At 61.6% G+C, this 14,115-nt stretch overlaps 1 protein-coding gene across 1 annotated transcript; it reads right to left on the reverse strand.

Moving 5' to 3' along the window:
• Nucleotides 1-606: 606 nt before the first annotated feature.
• Nucleotides 607-5,496, reverse strand: INHBB (inhibin subunit beta B). The gene is made up of 2 exons (XM_004276898.4): nt 4,969-5,496; nt 607-2,540 (listed from the first exon to the last, which is right to left on the reverse strand). The coding sequence occupies exons 1-2, from the start codon at nt 5,414-5,416 to the stop codon at nt 1,765-1,767; spliced, it is 1,224 nt and encodes a 407-aa protein (XP_004276946.1). The 5' UTR covers nt 5,417-5,496; the 3' UTR covers nt 607-1,764.
• Between the last annotated feature and the right edge of the window lie 8,619 nt (nt 5,497-14,115).

The raw sequence follows: 14,115 nt of genomic DNA on the forward strand, positions 1-14,115 counted from the left end.
TAAGGATACACACCTGCATCCTACCATCGTCTTTTTTACTCTACCTTCTGGGTGTGTAAGGATAGAAAAGACACATCAAACTGAATAAACAAAATCCATTTATACCCTGAAACACTGGCAGGCCACTCAAGGGATTGTTCAGAACGTCCACCTCACATAAGATGGCCTCACCATCTAATAAAAATTAAAACTGATCTGTTGGCCTCTTTGGTTCCAAAATTATGTATAATACATTTAACTGTATTTTTTTTTTTTGCTGCTATAAAAATAACTTCTTTTTCAAATGGCAGTTTCTGACTAATCATGCAACTAAATCAGTGCAAACATTAAAAGCAATCATTCGCTTAAAAAAGAAGCAAAGGATTTCATTTCAAGTATAAAAAATATAAAAAGAGTCGTACGAGTCCAGTTTCATCTAGTGTGGGTCAACCCTTTAAATTGCATAGCTCACGTGGCACTTGGACCTCTGGGGGCGAGCGAGCTCAATGCTCCACCAAGGGCCACTTCAGGACACACGCGGATAAGCAAGGGCTGTATCATGTGCGTTCGGGCGGGTGTGCAAGTGCTAGGAGGGGCAGGCGGGCGGGCGAGCAGGCGGGGGCCACATCTGTGGCCGGTGCTGGTGGCCGGGGGCCCACGTGGGCCACTTCTGCAAAGCAGCTGAAAGCCTCCCCGTTTCCCCAAGACCAGTTAAACTGCTGTGCTCCCTCGGCCCCTGCTGAGGGGGCCCCCCCCCCAGCATTTCCAGAACGCCTTCACCCCACCGCTCCCTCCTCCTAAGAGCTCACCCCCACCTGCCTAAGAGTCATTTCCACTCCTCCCCAACCAGTCCTAGAGGAATCTCCCCAGGGAAGGGCAGATTGCAACTTTTTTCTTTCCACTTGGAACAATTCAGAGTTTAACTTAAAAGGTCAGACCTGGTAGGAAAGTCCCTTTTCAATTGTACAACCGGAACGAATGACCATTCAACTGCTAGTGATCAGTTAAAGCATCAAATTAAGACCCTTCTCTTCTCCCTCCCTCCCCACCCCCAAAACACACACACATACACACACACACACACACACACACACAGAAGTCGAGGCAGGGACCCAAGCAACAGTCAAACGGTCACTGCCACAGCCCCACCGTCTCCGGCAGGTGATGTCCTTTCTGGGCCTCCTTCCCTCTCCAAGGGTGGAAAAGGATGGGGGCTGCCCTGGTGCCGCAGCAGGAAGGATCCCAGGCGGGGGAACGAAGCCCACGCGTTGGAGCCAAGAGATGCCGCGGCACGGCGGGCCCCGAACAGGCGACGGGGGACACGCGGCCATCGCCCGCGGCCCGCTCCCCACCTCCGCCTCTGCTGCTCCTCTGCGGGGCTCCCTTCCTCTCTCTCTCTCTGTCTTTGTGCTCTTCTGTGTGCTCGGAAGGCGCGATTCAGAGTGGCCAGGCCAGCTGGTGGGGATGGTGGCTGCTCACCCCACTCTCCGGGTGACAGGCGTTTGGGGCTGAGCTGCCCTTTGTCACCGCATCCGTTCGCTGCTATCGCGGAGGCTGCTGTGTGGGTGGCAGGGTGCCACCGGCTGTGCGCGTCCACGTGCGCACTGTCGAGTCTGCCATATCCGTGGAGGGTTCTCCCTCCGCTTTTGACTGATGGCTGGATGAAGAAGTAGGAAAATATCTCAGGCCTCCCCCGGGCACCTCCCGGGCAGCCCAGCTGCACCACCACGGCCCCTCTGCCGCGCACGGCGTGCCCCCCGCCGCGGGACCGTCTGAGCCCCGCCCTCAGGCGCAGCCGCACTCCTCCACGATCATGTTCGGCACGTCGCGCTTGACGATGTTGTACTCGTCGTCGAAGTAGAGCATGGACATGGTGCTCAGCTTGGTGGGGATGCAGCAGGAGTTCACGGTGCCCGGGTTCAGCCCCCGCATGCGGTACTGGTTCACCACGGCCGTGTGGAAGGACGAGGCCGAGCCGGGCACCCCCGCCAGGTAGGCCGGGCAGCTGCCCTCGCAGTAGTTCCCGTAGTAGCCGGTGGGCGCAATGATCCAGTCGTTCCAGCCGATGAGGCGGAAGTCGATGAAGAACTGCTGCCGGCAGCACAGGTTGGTCCGGCCGTCGCACTCCAGGCCCCGCTTGCGGATGCGGTGCCGGCTGTCGCCCAACCGCGCCTGCACCACCACGAAGGGCCGGTGCGACTCCTCGCCCGGGTGCACGAACACGGGCGCCACGGCCAGCTCCCGGCAGCCGTCGCACTGCACGTCCAGGCTGAGCCGCCGCTCGCCCCGCGCGAACAGGGCCTGGATGGGCTCGGTGAGCGGGAAGGTGTGCCAGCCGCTGCGCTTGAGGTCCACGCGCTTCTCCACCGCGGCCCAGCGCTCGCCGGGGCCCTGCTCCCGGAAGTACACCTTGACCCGCACCTTCCGCCGGCCGCCCTTCTCCAGCACGTAGGGCAGCAGCTTCAGGTAGAGCCATAGGCTGGCCTGCACCACGAACAGGTTCTGGTTGCCCTCGTTGGAGATGAAGAAGTACAGGCGGACCCGGGAGGAGGCCAGGCCATCTGCGGAGAAGCGGGAGAGCAGGCCAAGTTAGATCAAGGAGAACGTGAGGCGCCGGGAAACAGGGACTCTGCCGCGTGATGCTGGGCTTCGCACTGGCCACGCAGCTGGCCGGTCCTGCCCACAAATTCCTCTCCTGGGGCCTGGGCCTCTGATGGTAACCTGGCAGAGGCGGGGAAAATCATTTCCCATCGAGAAACCCGGACCAGGTTGGAGTCGGAGGGTCAGGGCCTAGAAAACCCGGCCTCACCTCTCCCAGGCCAGGGTTCCCAGGAGACAGGCTGTCAGAACTCAAAGCTCAACAGAGGAACTTGTTAGGAGGCCAAGATCTTAACAAGTTGTTACGGGTATCTGTGAAATCCGAAAAACAAAACCAGGATCTCGCTGAGGATTTGGGGGTGGGTTGTTCTAGCAGAGTTTGGGTTCTTTTTTTTTTGGTTAACTTAGGGCATTGCAAAATCCAGCTGAGCCACCTACTGCCTCTTTGCAGTGTTTACCTAAGCATGATCTGATCCAACCCCCAGTGGAACCTCCACTGCAAACAAGCCAGCTCTGCTTAGATTTCTGACACAGGAACGTGTGCGTTGCAGGCTGCAAAGTGCAGCCCTCGTTTCCGAGTAGCTCCAAGGGACAGGACACTGGGCTCTGAAACTTGAGGCCCACCCCTTTCACGAGACCCTGGCTCCCCGTGAATGGCACGTTCGAAATCTCCATGGATAAGGAGAACTGGCTTGTTAGTTTTCTCAATAATTTAGCTCAAGTAGAAGTGAGGCCATGCCAACCAAGAGGACTCCTCTCTCATCCTACATTTCAGTGACCCTTCTCTCTGACAATCTCTACATTTTTTTTTTTTTTGCAGGAAGAACAAATAAGGCAACTGTGTGGCCTCCGCTGGTTTTATCAAACCTCCTACCACTGTCCCCCTCCCAGCCCCCTCCTCAGGCCCCGCCTGGCTCCTTTAATAACAGACATCTGACTTTGAAATGGGGGAAAGTGCAGCCTTAAAAGCTGGTCTTGGACGAGCTGCCTGTGACCTGAATCTGTTATTTATAAGTCAAAGAGCTGGCTCCGTGAAACGGACCAGAAATATAACAGCCCCCGCTGTCATTCTGTGCCACCGGGACCAAAAGGCCTCCTCGACCTTCCAGAATCACATTTCTACTCGGGGCCCCAAAGCACCGTTTAATCCAAGCTCTCTAATTGCATGTCCAGCTTCCCCTGACTGTCGGACAGCTAAAACGGCAACGTGTTTCTTTCTAAGCACAAACCAGCCCTGATTGTCTCTGCTTTGCTACACACCCGGCCATGCAAAACTTTTCATCCCTTTTCATCCCCAGGAGGCACCAGCACAGTCTGCCCGCTGCCTTGGGGGGTGGGGGAGGGCATCTGCAGCCTGGGGACACAATTGCCACCAACCCCCCCAAGGCTCCCTGCCCACCCCACCCTGCCCAGGGCTTCCCCCTGCAACCTTCTCCGAAGTCCCCTGGGCACAAATGGGGCTGAGCTCCAGGCACAAAAGCCACCGGGCTCATTCAAGTCCTGAAAAGGACAGCGGAGCCGAGAGCAGTTGCAGCATTTCAGCACGAGCACATTTTACTCCTTCTTTTAAAGTTGGAAAGGTATTTTTCCTTGCTTGATTTTTACATTTAGACAGTGGTAGAAATTTACAATCCAGGGCCGGGGGAAAATTCCAGAAAGGACTCCGACCCTTTGTTAACTACGAACTCTACTGGCTCTAAGGCCAAGGAGCTGCTGCCGCTGCCAGGCGAGCCGAAAGGCACGGGGCTGCCCCGGAGCCGAGCCACTGTCTTTCTCTGCGTAAATGATGGGACCTGTTGAGAAGCCTGCCTTCCGCCCGATTCCAGTGCCCACACAATCGGAAGAGAGGTTGCCTAGCTCTTCCCAGCGAGGCTTCAGCAATCCTGGCAAGCCCACACCACCCGGCGATGGAAGCGGCCCCAGGGGCCTCTCACGCAGGCACACTCACACACACACGCACACACACACACACACACACTCCTCCGGCCCACGGATATCAACAAGCACACACATCTCCATCCACACTGCTCAGCCTACACTCCGATCGTGGGAAACAAAAACATTAAGCCATCACCGAGCGAATGCCCGCGGAGCCAGGGCCGCACGCATTGGCCGGGAGGGGGGCGCGCACCCGGAGGCGCTGGGGCCCGTTTCGGAGAGCGGGGTGGAGAGCAGAGCGCTCCGCGGCGGGGGTAGGGCAGCGGGAAGGGGTTGCTGCCCGCGGGAAGAGGACGACGACCGGGACGGAGCGCACAGGGCCCGAGGCGAGCGGGCTGGGCCGGGCCGGGAGTCCGGGTTCCCCCCAGGGCGCGCTGGCTGCGGCTGCGGCGGCCAGAGCCGGCGGGAAGGGGGTGGAGGGGGGAGCGAGGGCCGCTCGCGGGGCCGACCCACCTGTCTCCGCGAAGCTGATGATCTCGGAGACGCGCTCCTGGCCGTCGGCGCCCGGGCTGGCGTGGCCGTCGAGGTGCGGGATCTCCACCCGGCCGTCCTCGCGCACCTTGCCCGCGTGCAGCTTCCGCAGGGCCGTGACCATGGCGGCCTTGGGCACGGCGTGTGTGATGTTGGGCCGGCCCCGCATCTGCAGGCGGTTCAAGATGTGCCGCTTCACCGCCTCCAGAAAGTCGCCGTCCACCCGGCCCAGCTCTTCGGGCCGCCGGAAGCCGCCGCACGACGTGCAGGTGTCCTGCGAGCCGCCGGGAGCTCCGGGCGGCAGGGGCGGCGGCGGCGCGGCGGGCGACGGCGGGGGCGTGGGCGAGCCCCAGGCCTCGGGCCCCAGCCAGCCGGCCGCCAGCAGCAAAAAGCAGGCAGCCCCCAGCGCCCGACCGGGCAGCCCGTCCATGGTGCGCCGCTGGCGACGAGGGCGCCCGCCGCGAGGCGAGCCGAGCCGAGCGCAAGGCCGGGCTCCGGGCTCCCGGCGCGCCGCCCCGCCCCGCCCCCGCCCGCGCCCGCCCGGGCCTCCGCCCGCCCGCCGGGAGGGCCGCCGCCGGCTCACAGGGGGAGGGGGCCGGCCGGGCCGCGGGGGTTCCCGCGCGGCGGGGAAGGGGCCCCGCGGGTGCCGGAGAGACGCGCGGGGCTAGGCGGGGGCCGGAGGGTCACTGGCGCACGGGCGTCTCGGGGCGCCTCGGCATCCGCAGCCTTCTTCCCATCCTCTCCGCGTCGGGGCCCCGCAGCCCCCGCTCGGGTGAAGCGAAAGCGGCGGCAGCGGCGGCTCGGTCGCCGGGCGGGTAAGGTGGCGAAAGGGCCGGTCGACGCAACTTGGCCGAGACGGAAACGAAGGCGCCCGGGCCCCCGGAGCGGAACCTGCCGCGGCTTGGCGCGGCGCTGCGGCGGGCGCTGCGGCGGGGCCCCGCGCTCGCACCTGAGCGCCTCAACCTCGCGCCGAGGAAGGGCCGCCGGCGGCGGCGACGGGCGGGTCGTCCTCGCCGCGGGCCGGCGAGTGGGCGGCGGAGCGGAGCGAGCGCGGCGCCGGGAGCGCCGGGGAGCACGGGCCCGCTCAGAGGCGGCTTGGAGCCCCGGGCCGCGGGCCCTGCAGTCCTCCCTGCGCGTCACACGGCAAAGTTGTCTCCAGGCTCCCCGGGCGCCGCATCCACCGGCGGGCGGGCGGGCCGGCCGCTGCGCGCTCCGCCGGGGCCTCTGCTCCGCCCGCCTCCTCGCCGCCTGCCTCCCTCCGCCCGCCTGCGCGGGCCGGCGGGGCGCGGGGCGCCGGGCGAGGTAGGCGAGGCGGCGGCGGGGCCCACTTCGCCCCGGTCTCTTCTGGCTGCGCGGCGGCGGCGATGCGGGCTCGAGCGCCTAAAAGTCTCGCTGCGTCCCCGGCGCGGGCGTCCTCGCTGGCTCACACGCCGCAGGGCCGGGAGAGAGCAGGCGGGTGGCGGCCGCGTCCCCGCGCTCGATCGGCCGCGACAGAGTGCGGACCCAACAAGGAGGAGTTCTTCGCTTTGCTCTCTTCTTTTACTCTCCTCGTTTTTTCTCCCAAGGGGGAAAAAAAGCCGCACAATCTCCGTATGTGCGCGCGCGTTGAGATAGACGTTGGCAGAAAAAAAAAAAAGGGGGGGGGGAGTTTCGCCCTGGCCGTGCGGGAGGAGACTGTCCGCGCCTCCCCGCTCCGCTTCCCGGGGGCGGGGGGGGGGGGGCTGGGGGAGGGGGAGGCGGAATCTGTTCAGGTCGGTGCTGCCCGCTCCCCCCGCCCACCCCCGCTTCCCTCCGCTCCCTTCCTCTGCCTTCGCGAGAAGGAGGGGCGAGCGGGCCCTCTCCCCTCCCCCCTACCCCCCGCGAGGCCGGGCCACTTCTGCGGTCCCGAAACTTTCTCACCACGTGGGCGCCCCGGACCCCCGCCCAGCTGGGCGGTTGGCGGCACCGACGGGCTCCCAGCCCAGGGTCCCGGCGCTCTCCTCCTACCCGCGGCCGCGCAGGCCCTGCCCCCGGCCCGGCCGCCGCCCTCCGCGCCCGGGAGAGGCACCTCTCGCCGCCGCAGCGGCCCCGGCCCTGCCTGGGGTGCTCCCTCAGGGGCCGCGGCGAGGCGGGGCGAGTCGGCCTTGGGCGCCGCGGGCTGACTCTGCCAGCGGATGTCGCTCCCGGGCTGCAGTGCCCGAGCCGAGCGCCCCGGGCCGCCGGCGCACTGGGCGAGGCGTGGGCCCCGTGGGCTGGAAGGGCCTGGCCGGCCGCTGCCTATGCCGGCGGCGCGCCCCGAGGAACTCCTCGATTGCTGGGGGCACCGGCCTCGTCGCCAACAGGCCTCCGAACTCCGGGCTTGGCAGGCTGGCGAGGTCTCCAGCACCACTGCCGCCACCACCCCGCAACTGGCAAACCTTGGCTTCAGACAGACCCGGGTCCCAGTCGAGGCTCAGCCACGGCCAGCTTTGCAGGAGTGACCGTGCGTAGAGTCTTCACATTCCAGGCCCTACCGCCTCATCCGTACCTGGGGCACAGTAACGCCTAACATCACAAGGGCTGGTGGCGAGCCCCAGAGGAGGCGACCGGGTCAAGCTCCTCCCAGCACTCAATAAATTATGATTCCAAGGCCACCGTTCTCAGGCCGCCAGACAAGAGATGCTGTCAGTGGGCACCAGACTCCCAGCCCCGTCCAGAACCCCAAATGCAATCCGTTCTTTCTGTTCCCTCCTCGCGCCCCTACCTGGGTATGGAACTGCAGGACGGTGCTCCCGGGGCGCAGCAGGAACACGGCCCTGCCCTCTCCCCTCAGTGGTCCAGGCCCCCACCCACCGTGGCCGCGCTCCATAACAACGGGACTGCACAGAGGTATTTTAAATTTCTTAGCATATTGGGGAGCCCAGGACGCCCGAGTTGGACCTCGGCCTGCAGCTCAGGGCTCGCCCCCACCCCCGCGGTCCCTCATCGCAAGCTTCTCTGGCCAGCCGGCCGCTGTGGCGCTCAGCCCGGACCGCAGCCTCGCCGAGGCCCGCAAGTCTGGAGGCCGAGCGCCCCCTCCCTCCCGATCCGAGGAACCGACCCGGAGGTACGCAGGGCTGCTCCCGAGGTGCAAAAAGGGGGCTGGTCTGGCTTTACCAACCCAAAGTCGGAAGCAGGGGCCCAGCAGGGGCCCCGAAAGGGCAGCCCTTTGACTCCTTAGGGCCTTCTCCAGATCCCAGTCCTCTGCCACTCCCAACCTCACAGCACCCCGTGCCCTCGGGTTTCCACCTCTTGCCCTGTCCCAAAGCCTGGGACCCTTGGGCAGAAAGGAGATGCCTCTGCCTCCTGGACAGCCTGGGCCACCAGCTTCTGAACCAGGCCCGACCCACCTTTATGATTTTCCTTGCATCTTCCACCGGGCATACGTGCTGTGGTCTTCTGGCTCTTTCCATCATCACAGCCCCCAACCTACTTGGCAAACTCACGCTCAGTCTTCAAGACCCAGCCCAATCTCTTCTCCTCGGTGAAGCCCGCCATGGCCTTCTGGTGCCCTGAATAGCCATTTGCCGGGTTAGGCCCCTCAGCCCAGGGCCTGGCTGTTACCTCTTCACCTGTCTGTCTCCCGTGTGGGGCCTCAGGCTCTGCTGGACAAGGACCAGGCCTCTGTCTGATGCCAGACCCGGCAGACAGTCAGGGGAGCTTGTACTGAACGAAAGTTTGGTTGGTCGACTGATTGGGAGAATTCATTAGGCCAGTGAAGGATTTCACACCCCTGATCCCCAGCACAAGCTCGCAGTAGCGTTCCTTGCCTGCTGAGTTACAATCCTTCTTATTGTGAGTTCCACCGGGTCTGGACAGACCTGGGGGAAGAGGGGAGGGCGCCACACCTTTGGGAAGGTGCAGCATCCCGCCCATCACCCTGGCGCTGGGAAGACGCAAAAGGCACCGTGTCCTTGCTGGTAGGAGGAGGTTGCGAGGAGGGTCCACATTTTGCTCCCCTGACGGAGGAGCTCTCAGCCCCGCTGCCAGTCATCTGCTGGGAGGGAACTGGGTCAAGCGGTAGTCAGAGACCATCTGCTCGAGAAGCTGGGATTATCCCGCCCTCTGCTGATCCCCCAGCCCGCGGGAGCCAAGGATGTAAATTGAGTTCTTCCAGATCACCTTGTGCTTTGGAGGGGGGAAGCCCCCCATCCCCCAGTGAGGGGCAAGGACCTTTTCCTGTTGCTTCAAAGCTTCGTTTAGCACTGGACTCCGTTCTCCCTTAGATTGAGGGTGACCTCAGCCCTCAATCTGAGCCAGGGATGTGACTGCGCCTGTCAGTTTTTTGCGTTGTTTTTTGTTTTGTTTTGTTTTTGGCTGCGTTGGGTCTCCGTTGCTGCAAGTGGGGGCTACTCTTCGTTGCGGTGCGCGGGCCTCTCATTGTGGTGGCTTCTCTTGTTGCGGAGCACGAGCTCTAGGTGCACGTGCTCAGTAGTTGTGGCTCGCGGGCTCTAGAGCGCAAGCTCAGTAGTTGTGGCGCACGGGCTTAGTTGCCCCCTGCACAACCAGGGAAGCCCCCCGCCTGTCAGTTTTGAACACAATAATGCACAGCAACACTGCAGCCAACACCCTCCACCCGGGCTGCAGGACCAGGCCGCCCACACACAGAAGGCTGGCTCCCTGATGCCATCAAGGAACTGGGGCCCGCTGGGGAAGGCGGGAAGAAACATGGCGACGCCATGGGTACAGGCACACAGAGTATGGAGAGGACCTCGTGCGGGGAGCTCAGAGCACTTGCTCTCAGTCGTTTTTGGTTTGCTTTGGTTTGGTTTTGCATAACCCATAGCTCAGTGCCAGTTTGGAGCTGATGAAGATGGGCAAAAGTGGCAAAGCAGACCGTAAAAGTGAGCCTCAGCGTGCAGTTCTTGGCCGCACAGCCCCTGCAGAGCGTTGGGCAAAGTCCCTCACGGCAGTGGGCACTCGGGGCCTGGGATGGAGAAAGGCCTCTGTCTGAGTTGGGCTCAGGGACCTGTGTTCACTTTTCCACCACTAGTCGAGAAGCCACAGTTGCCAGACCTCACCATTGTACATCGTAACTCTGTAGAGGCCCTCGCCGTCTGAACAGAAGAGCTTTCGTGCCAGACCAGACGAGACGGGCTGCCCACCAGCAGCCCCAGGCACAGGGGCGGGACAGCCTGGAGCCAGGTGTTAAGCAGGCCGAGCCGGGGAGCTGCAAGGGCCCGGCGACCACCAGCTGACCTTTGTGAACGCCCAGGCACCGGCACAGAGCCCTCTCGGGAAGCCCCAAGGCCGCCTCATGCCTTTGTGGTCCCAAAGGGCAGCTGGACGGTGCCCGCCTTCTGAGCGCCCCGGCAGCCCACCACATCCTCAAGTCCCCTGCCGTGGTCTCCAAGGATGCTGGTCATCTCTGAAACTCAGCAGCTCCAGAGCTGAGGCTACCCATGCTACGGAGCAGCCGTGCCCGGCACCCAGCTTGGTGCCACGTGTGAGCCGAAATCAGCGCATCCACGTACCGGTGATGCTGAGGCGCCCGTGTGTAACCTGGTCATTGGGCCTGGGGTCCAGACGCAGACCCCCGAGTTGCGGTGGTCCCACAGGGCAGCCCGCCTCCTGTGTGCCCCTCCCCTGCTTCCCACCCGGCACGAGCATCTAACACGGGCACATCACCCCCTCGCATGGCACCGTGCTGTTCCTAAACGAGCTCCAGCACAGAACCAGCTTGCAGGGCTTCTCACCTAGTCGTTCCCCTTGACCTGACGCCCTCGCTCCCGGCCCCCTGAAACTTACTGTCTGTTAGCACGTGTTTTGAATGTTCAGGAAGTATTTCAACAGCAGGCCCCGTAGGGATGGCTGCCCAAGTTGGTATATTTTCTAGAAAAATAGAGGTGCTAAATACACCATTTGGTGAGTGTCCCACTTCAAACTGCTCATCACAAACTAGTCCTGGCCCAGAATTCCTGCCCATTCCCTCGATGACCACGCCGAACTACCTGCTGGGGATCCAGCAGCACAGAATGAGAGTCCCGACGATGGTCACCCTCCCCACGGTGTACTGGGGACACTGGTCCACGCACAGGACGGCTCGCCAGCTAGCTGGCACCTGCAGGGCAGCGGGGGCCAGGACGAGGAGAACCTCCCTCTGCCGGGCATCTCAGAGGACGCAGGATGTGAACTGAGCCTTGACGCGGAGAAGGCTTCCCCCAGGTGGACGGGAGAGAGGGAAGGTCGGCCGGCAGGGGAGCCCGAGGGATGAGAACATATGGTCCAGGTGAAAAGCAAGGGCGAGTCCACAGGAGCAAGGCCAAGGAGGGCCTTGTCCGCCCAGAAAGGGGTGTCAAGGCCGGGAGGGCATGTGGCCCCTGAAAGAGTGTTTGAGGGACACCTTGGCAGCACTGGGAGGGTGGGCTGGGAGACCCCCCATCAGGGAGGCAGTGAGGACCACAGGAAGGGTGGGTATTGGCGCCTTTCCCATAGGACAGGAGGCCTGGGCAGGTAATGGCAGGTGGGGGCTGAGCAGGAAAAGTCGAGGCTCTCCCCCCGCCCCAGTTCTGCCCTGAGGGGTCCTGTCTACAGCTCCTAGATGCCCAGAACGCAAAGAGCTGCTTATTTTGCAGCTAACACAGGGCAAGGGAGAATTTCCCAGGTTTCTTTGCTTCGGGTCTCCAAACTCAACTGTGTCCACTTTGGGAACACTTGGGTCCCAGCATCAAACTCCCCTTCAATGGCATTCCTTGGTCCTCAGCCGTTCTCGAACTTCAGAGCCAACCTTTGCGTCTGCACCTTGAGGCGGCTCCAGTGAGCCGCCAGCCAAGAAGGATGCACGGCTGAACCAGGACAGCGTTTCTCAGGGTCTAACGTGAGACAGGGACAAGACAGAAAAAAAGAAAATAGGGAAATTATCCTCGTATATGCAGGTACAGGCAAGGCATCCTTTCTGCTTTTTAAACAAGACCAATGAACATGTTCGTCCATTTATGTGTACGAAGCTAAGGACCTCTGTTCCCACACATCACGCCGCCCCTCAGTGCACCTGTGCACTCCGTCTCCCTATGGACCCATGCCTGGCAGGCTCCCATAGTAAAGCAGCCCGGAACAAGGCCGTTGTAACGCTACGCTCCACACAAGCACTCCCTTTCCTTACAGAAGACTCTAACTGAATGCTCATAGCCAGTAAAACAGTCTCCATCTAGCCATCGATGGGAACTCCACGGGGGAGCCACCATGGCTGTAGAAGAGAAAAGAAACCCAGTGCCGTTACCAGCTTCATCTCCCCGCAGCCCAGGCCTACCGACTGGCTCCTGAAGCTGTGCTGATATCAAGTCCTCGCCATGTTCAGCCCTTTCACCACCAGCGAGTCAGCGCTGCAGCCCCGCTGCCCAGGCCCCCGGGGCCCCAGTGAGTCAGAAGCTAGCCCGAGAAAAGAGGCGTTTCTTACACCCCTCCTTGGGCCCGAGGGCAGTCACCTCTTTTAGCCCCTTCCCTTCCCCATGCATTAGCTTATGGGTTGAAATCCTGGAGAACAAAAAAGAATGAAAAGGGAAGGATCCGATTTTTGCTTGATGGCTAAATGTATTTATATCTAATTAGGAGACCCCACTGTGAAAGGGTAAAGTGTTTTAGTTCTGGCCTATTGAAGGACAAATACCTACTGTGTGCTCGTTCTCTGAGTTGGCGAGAGAGACCCAGAGGCAGTCTGCTTTAGCGCCGCCAATAGAACTGTGGGCAGGACCCCGGCGAACAGGTAGCATCCTCAGGGCTCCCCCTGCCCGCGGAGCCCGTCAGCCCAGAGTTTTCTCATGCAAGCTCTTCTCAAGCCAGGGATTTGAGGATTTGCCCGGTTGTACTTTTCCAAAAAAAAAAGAGAAAGGGAGAGAAAAAGAAAGGAAGAAAGAGAGGAAGGGAGGGAGGGAGAGAAAGAGAGAAAGAAAGAAAAAGATTCAGCATCTTTAGGGTGAAGACACACACAACATTAACCTTTCATTTGAGCTTCACCTCCCTTAGAGGGTCTAACGCTTCTCGAACCCCTGCAACTTCCTACTGACTCAGAAATAACAGCACAGAGGAAGGAACTTAATTAAAAATAAAAAAGGAGCTGCCAATACCAATGCCTTGGCTTTCATCGGGGACACAGGTGCTAAAACGCTCGTCCACTGACATTCACTATCACTAGTCAGAAGAAGCTAAGAACATGCATCTGTATAGGATCCCTTTATGACATTGTTTGTATCTGTAAGTAATGTGGTCAAACTGTTATTTACCTAAGCTCAGCTCCCCAATTGATACTGAATCCTGTATCAATTCAATACAGAAATACACACACGCCCATCTTGCACGTAGTGGGGGTAACTCACCCTTTCCAGCCACAAGGGCGTGTTCTGGGTTCAGGGCCCCTCAGCATCATCTCCAACACTTCCCGATGCGTCCGTCTTTTCTTCCCAAAGTGCTCTTTTATCCACTGTACAGAATGCCTTTGCACAGAGGACCTAGTGAGGACAGAGCAGTGTGCCAGGTGACGACAGCGCTGTGGCACTGTCCTGCCTTCAGCTCAGTGAGCCGGCAGGGCCAGGCCCCCCGGTGGCAGCAAGCGCAGAGCCAGGAGCGTATCGGGCGCTGGTGAGTGGGAGACCCTCCACCCTGGCACCAGGGTTGGAGCAGCCCTGGGGGAAGTAGGGCAGAGCCGGTCGAGGTGGAGAGGGGCGTTTGTCCGGGGCCTTCCAGGCAGCAGACGCTTGCGCCTTCTGAATTCGGAGCAGAAGGACCCGAGTGGGGTCCTGGTGACCTTACGGGACCGCACCCGCCCACAGCAGCCCTGCGAGCGAGGAGGCATACAGCTGAGACGGGGTGACCGCCCAGATAGGGCACAGGAGGGACAAGCAGACAGGAGCAGTGAGGGAGGTGGAAGAAAAGACAGGACAGGGTGGTGGCACGCAGCCAGATGGGCTGCAGGGGCAGCCGTGGCCAAGAAGGCTGAGTGCAGCAGAGTGTCCCAGAAGGAGGCCAGGATAGGGCGCTGGGGGGCAACCTGGGCCAGGGGACGGGTGGTCACCGGGTGAGCAACCTGTCCCGGGGAAAGGGGACTTGAGGGTACAAATGGCACTGTGTACCCCCTGATCTGGGCCAGTGGGCACAGAGCTGCAAGGCCAGGGCAGGGGTATCAGGGGGGCAGCCTCC

The sequence above is a fragment of the Orcinus orca genome, chromosome 7 (assembly GCF_937001465.1).
Source record: "Orcinus orca chromosome 7, mOrcOrc1.1, whole genome shotgun sequence".
Classification (NCBI taxonomy): domain Eukaryota; kingdom Metazoa; phylum Chordata; class Mammalia; order Artiodactyla; family Delphinidae; genus Orcinus; species Orcinus orca.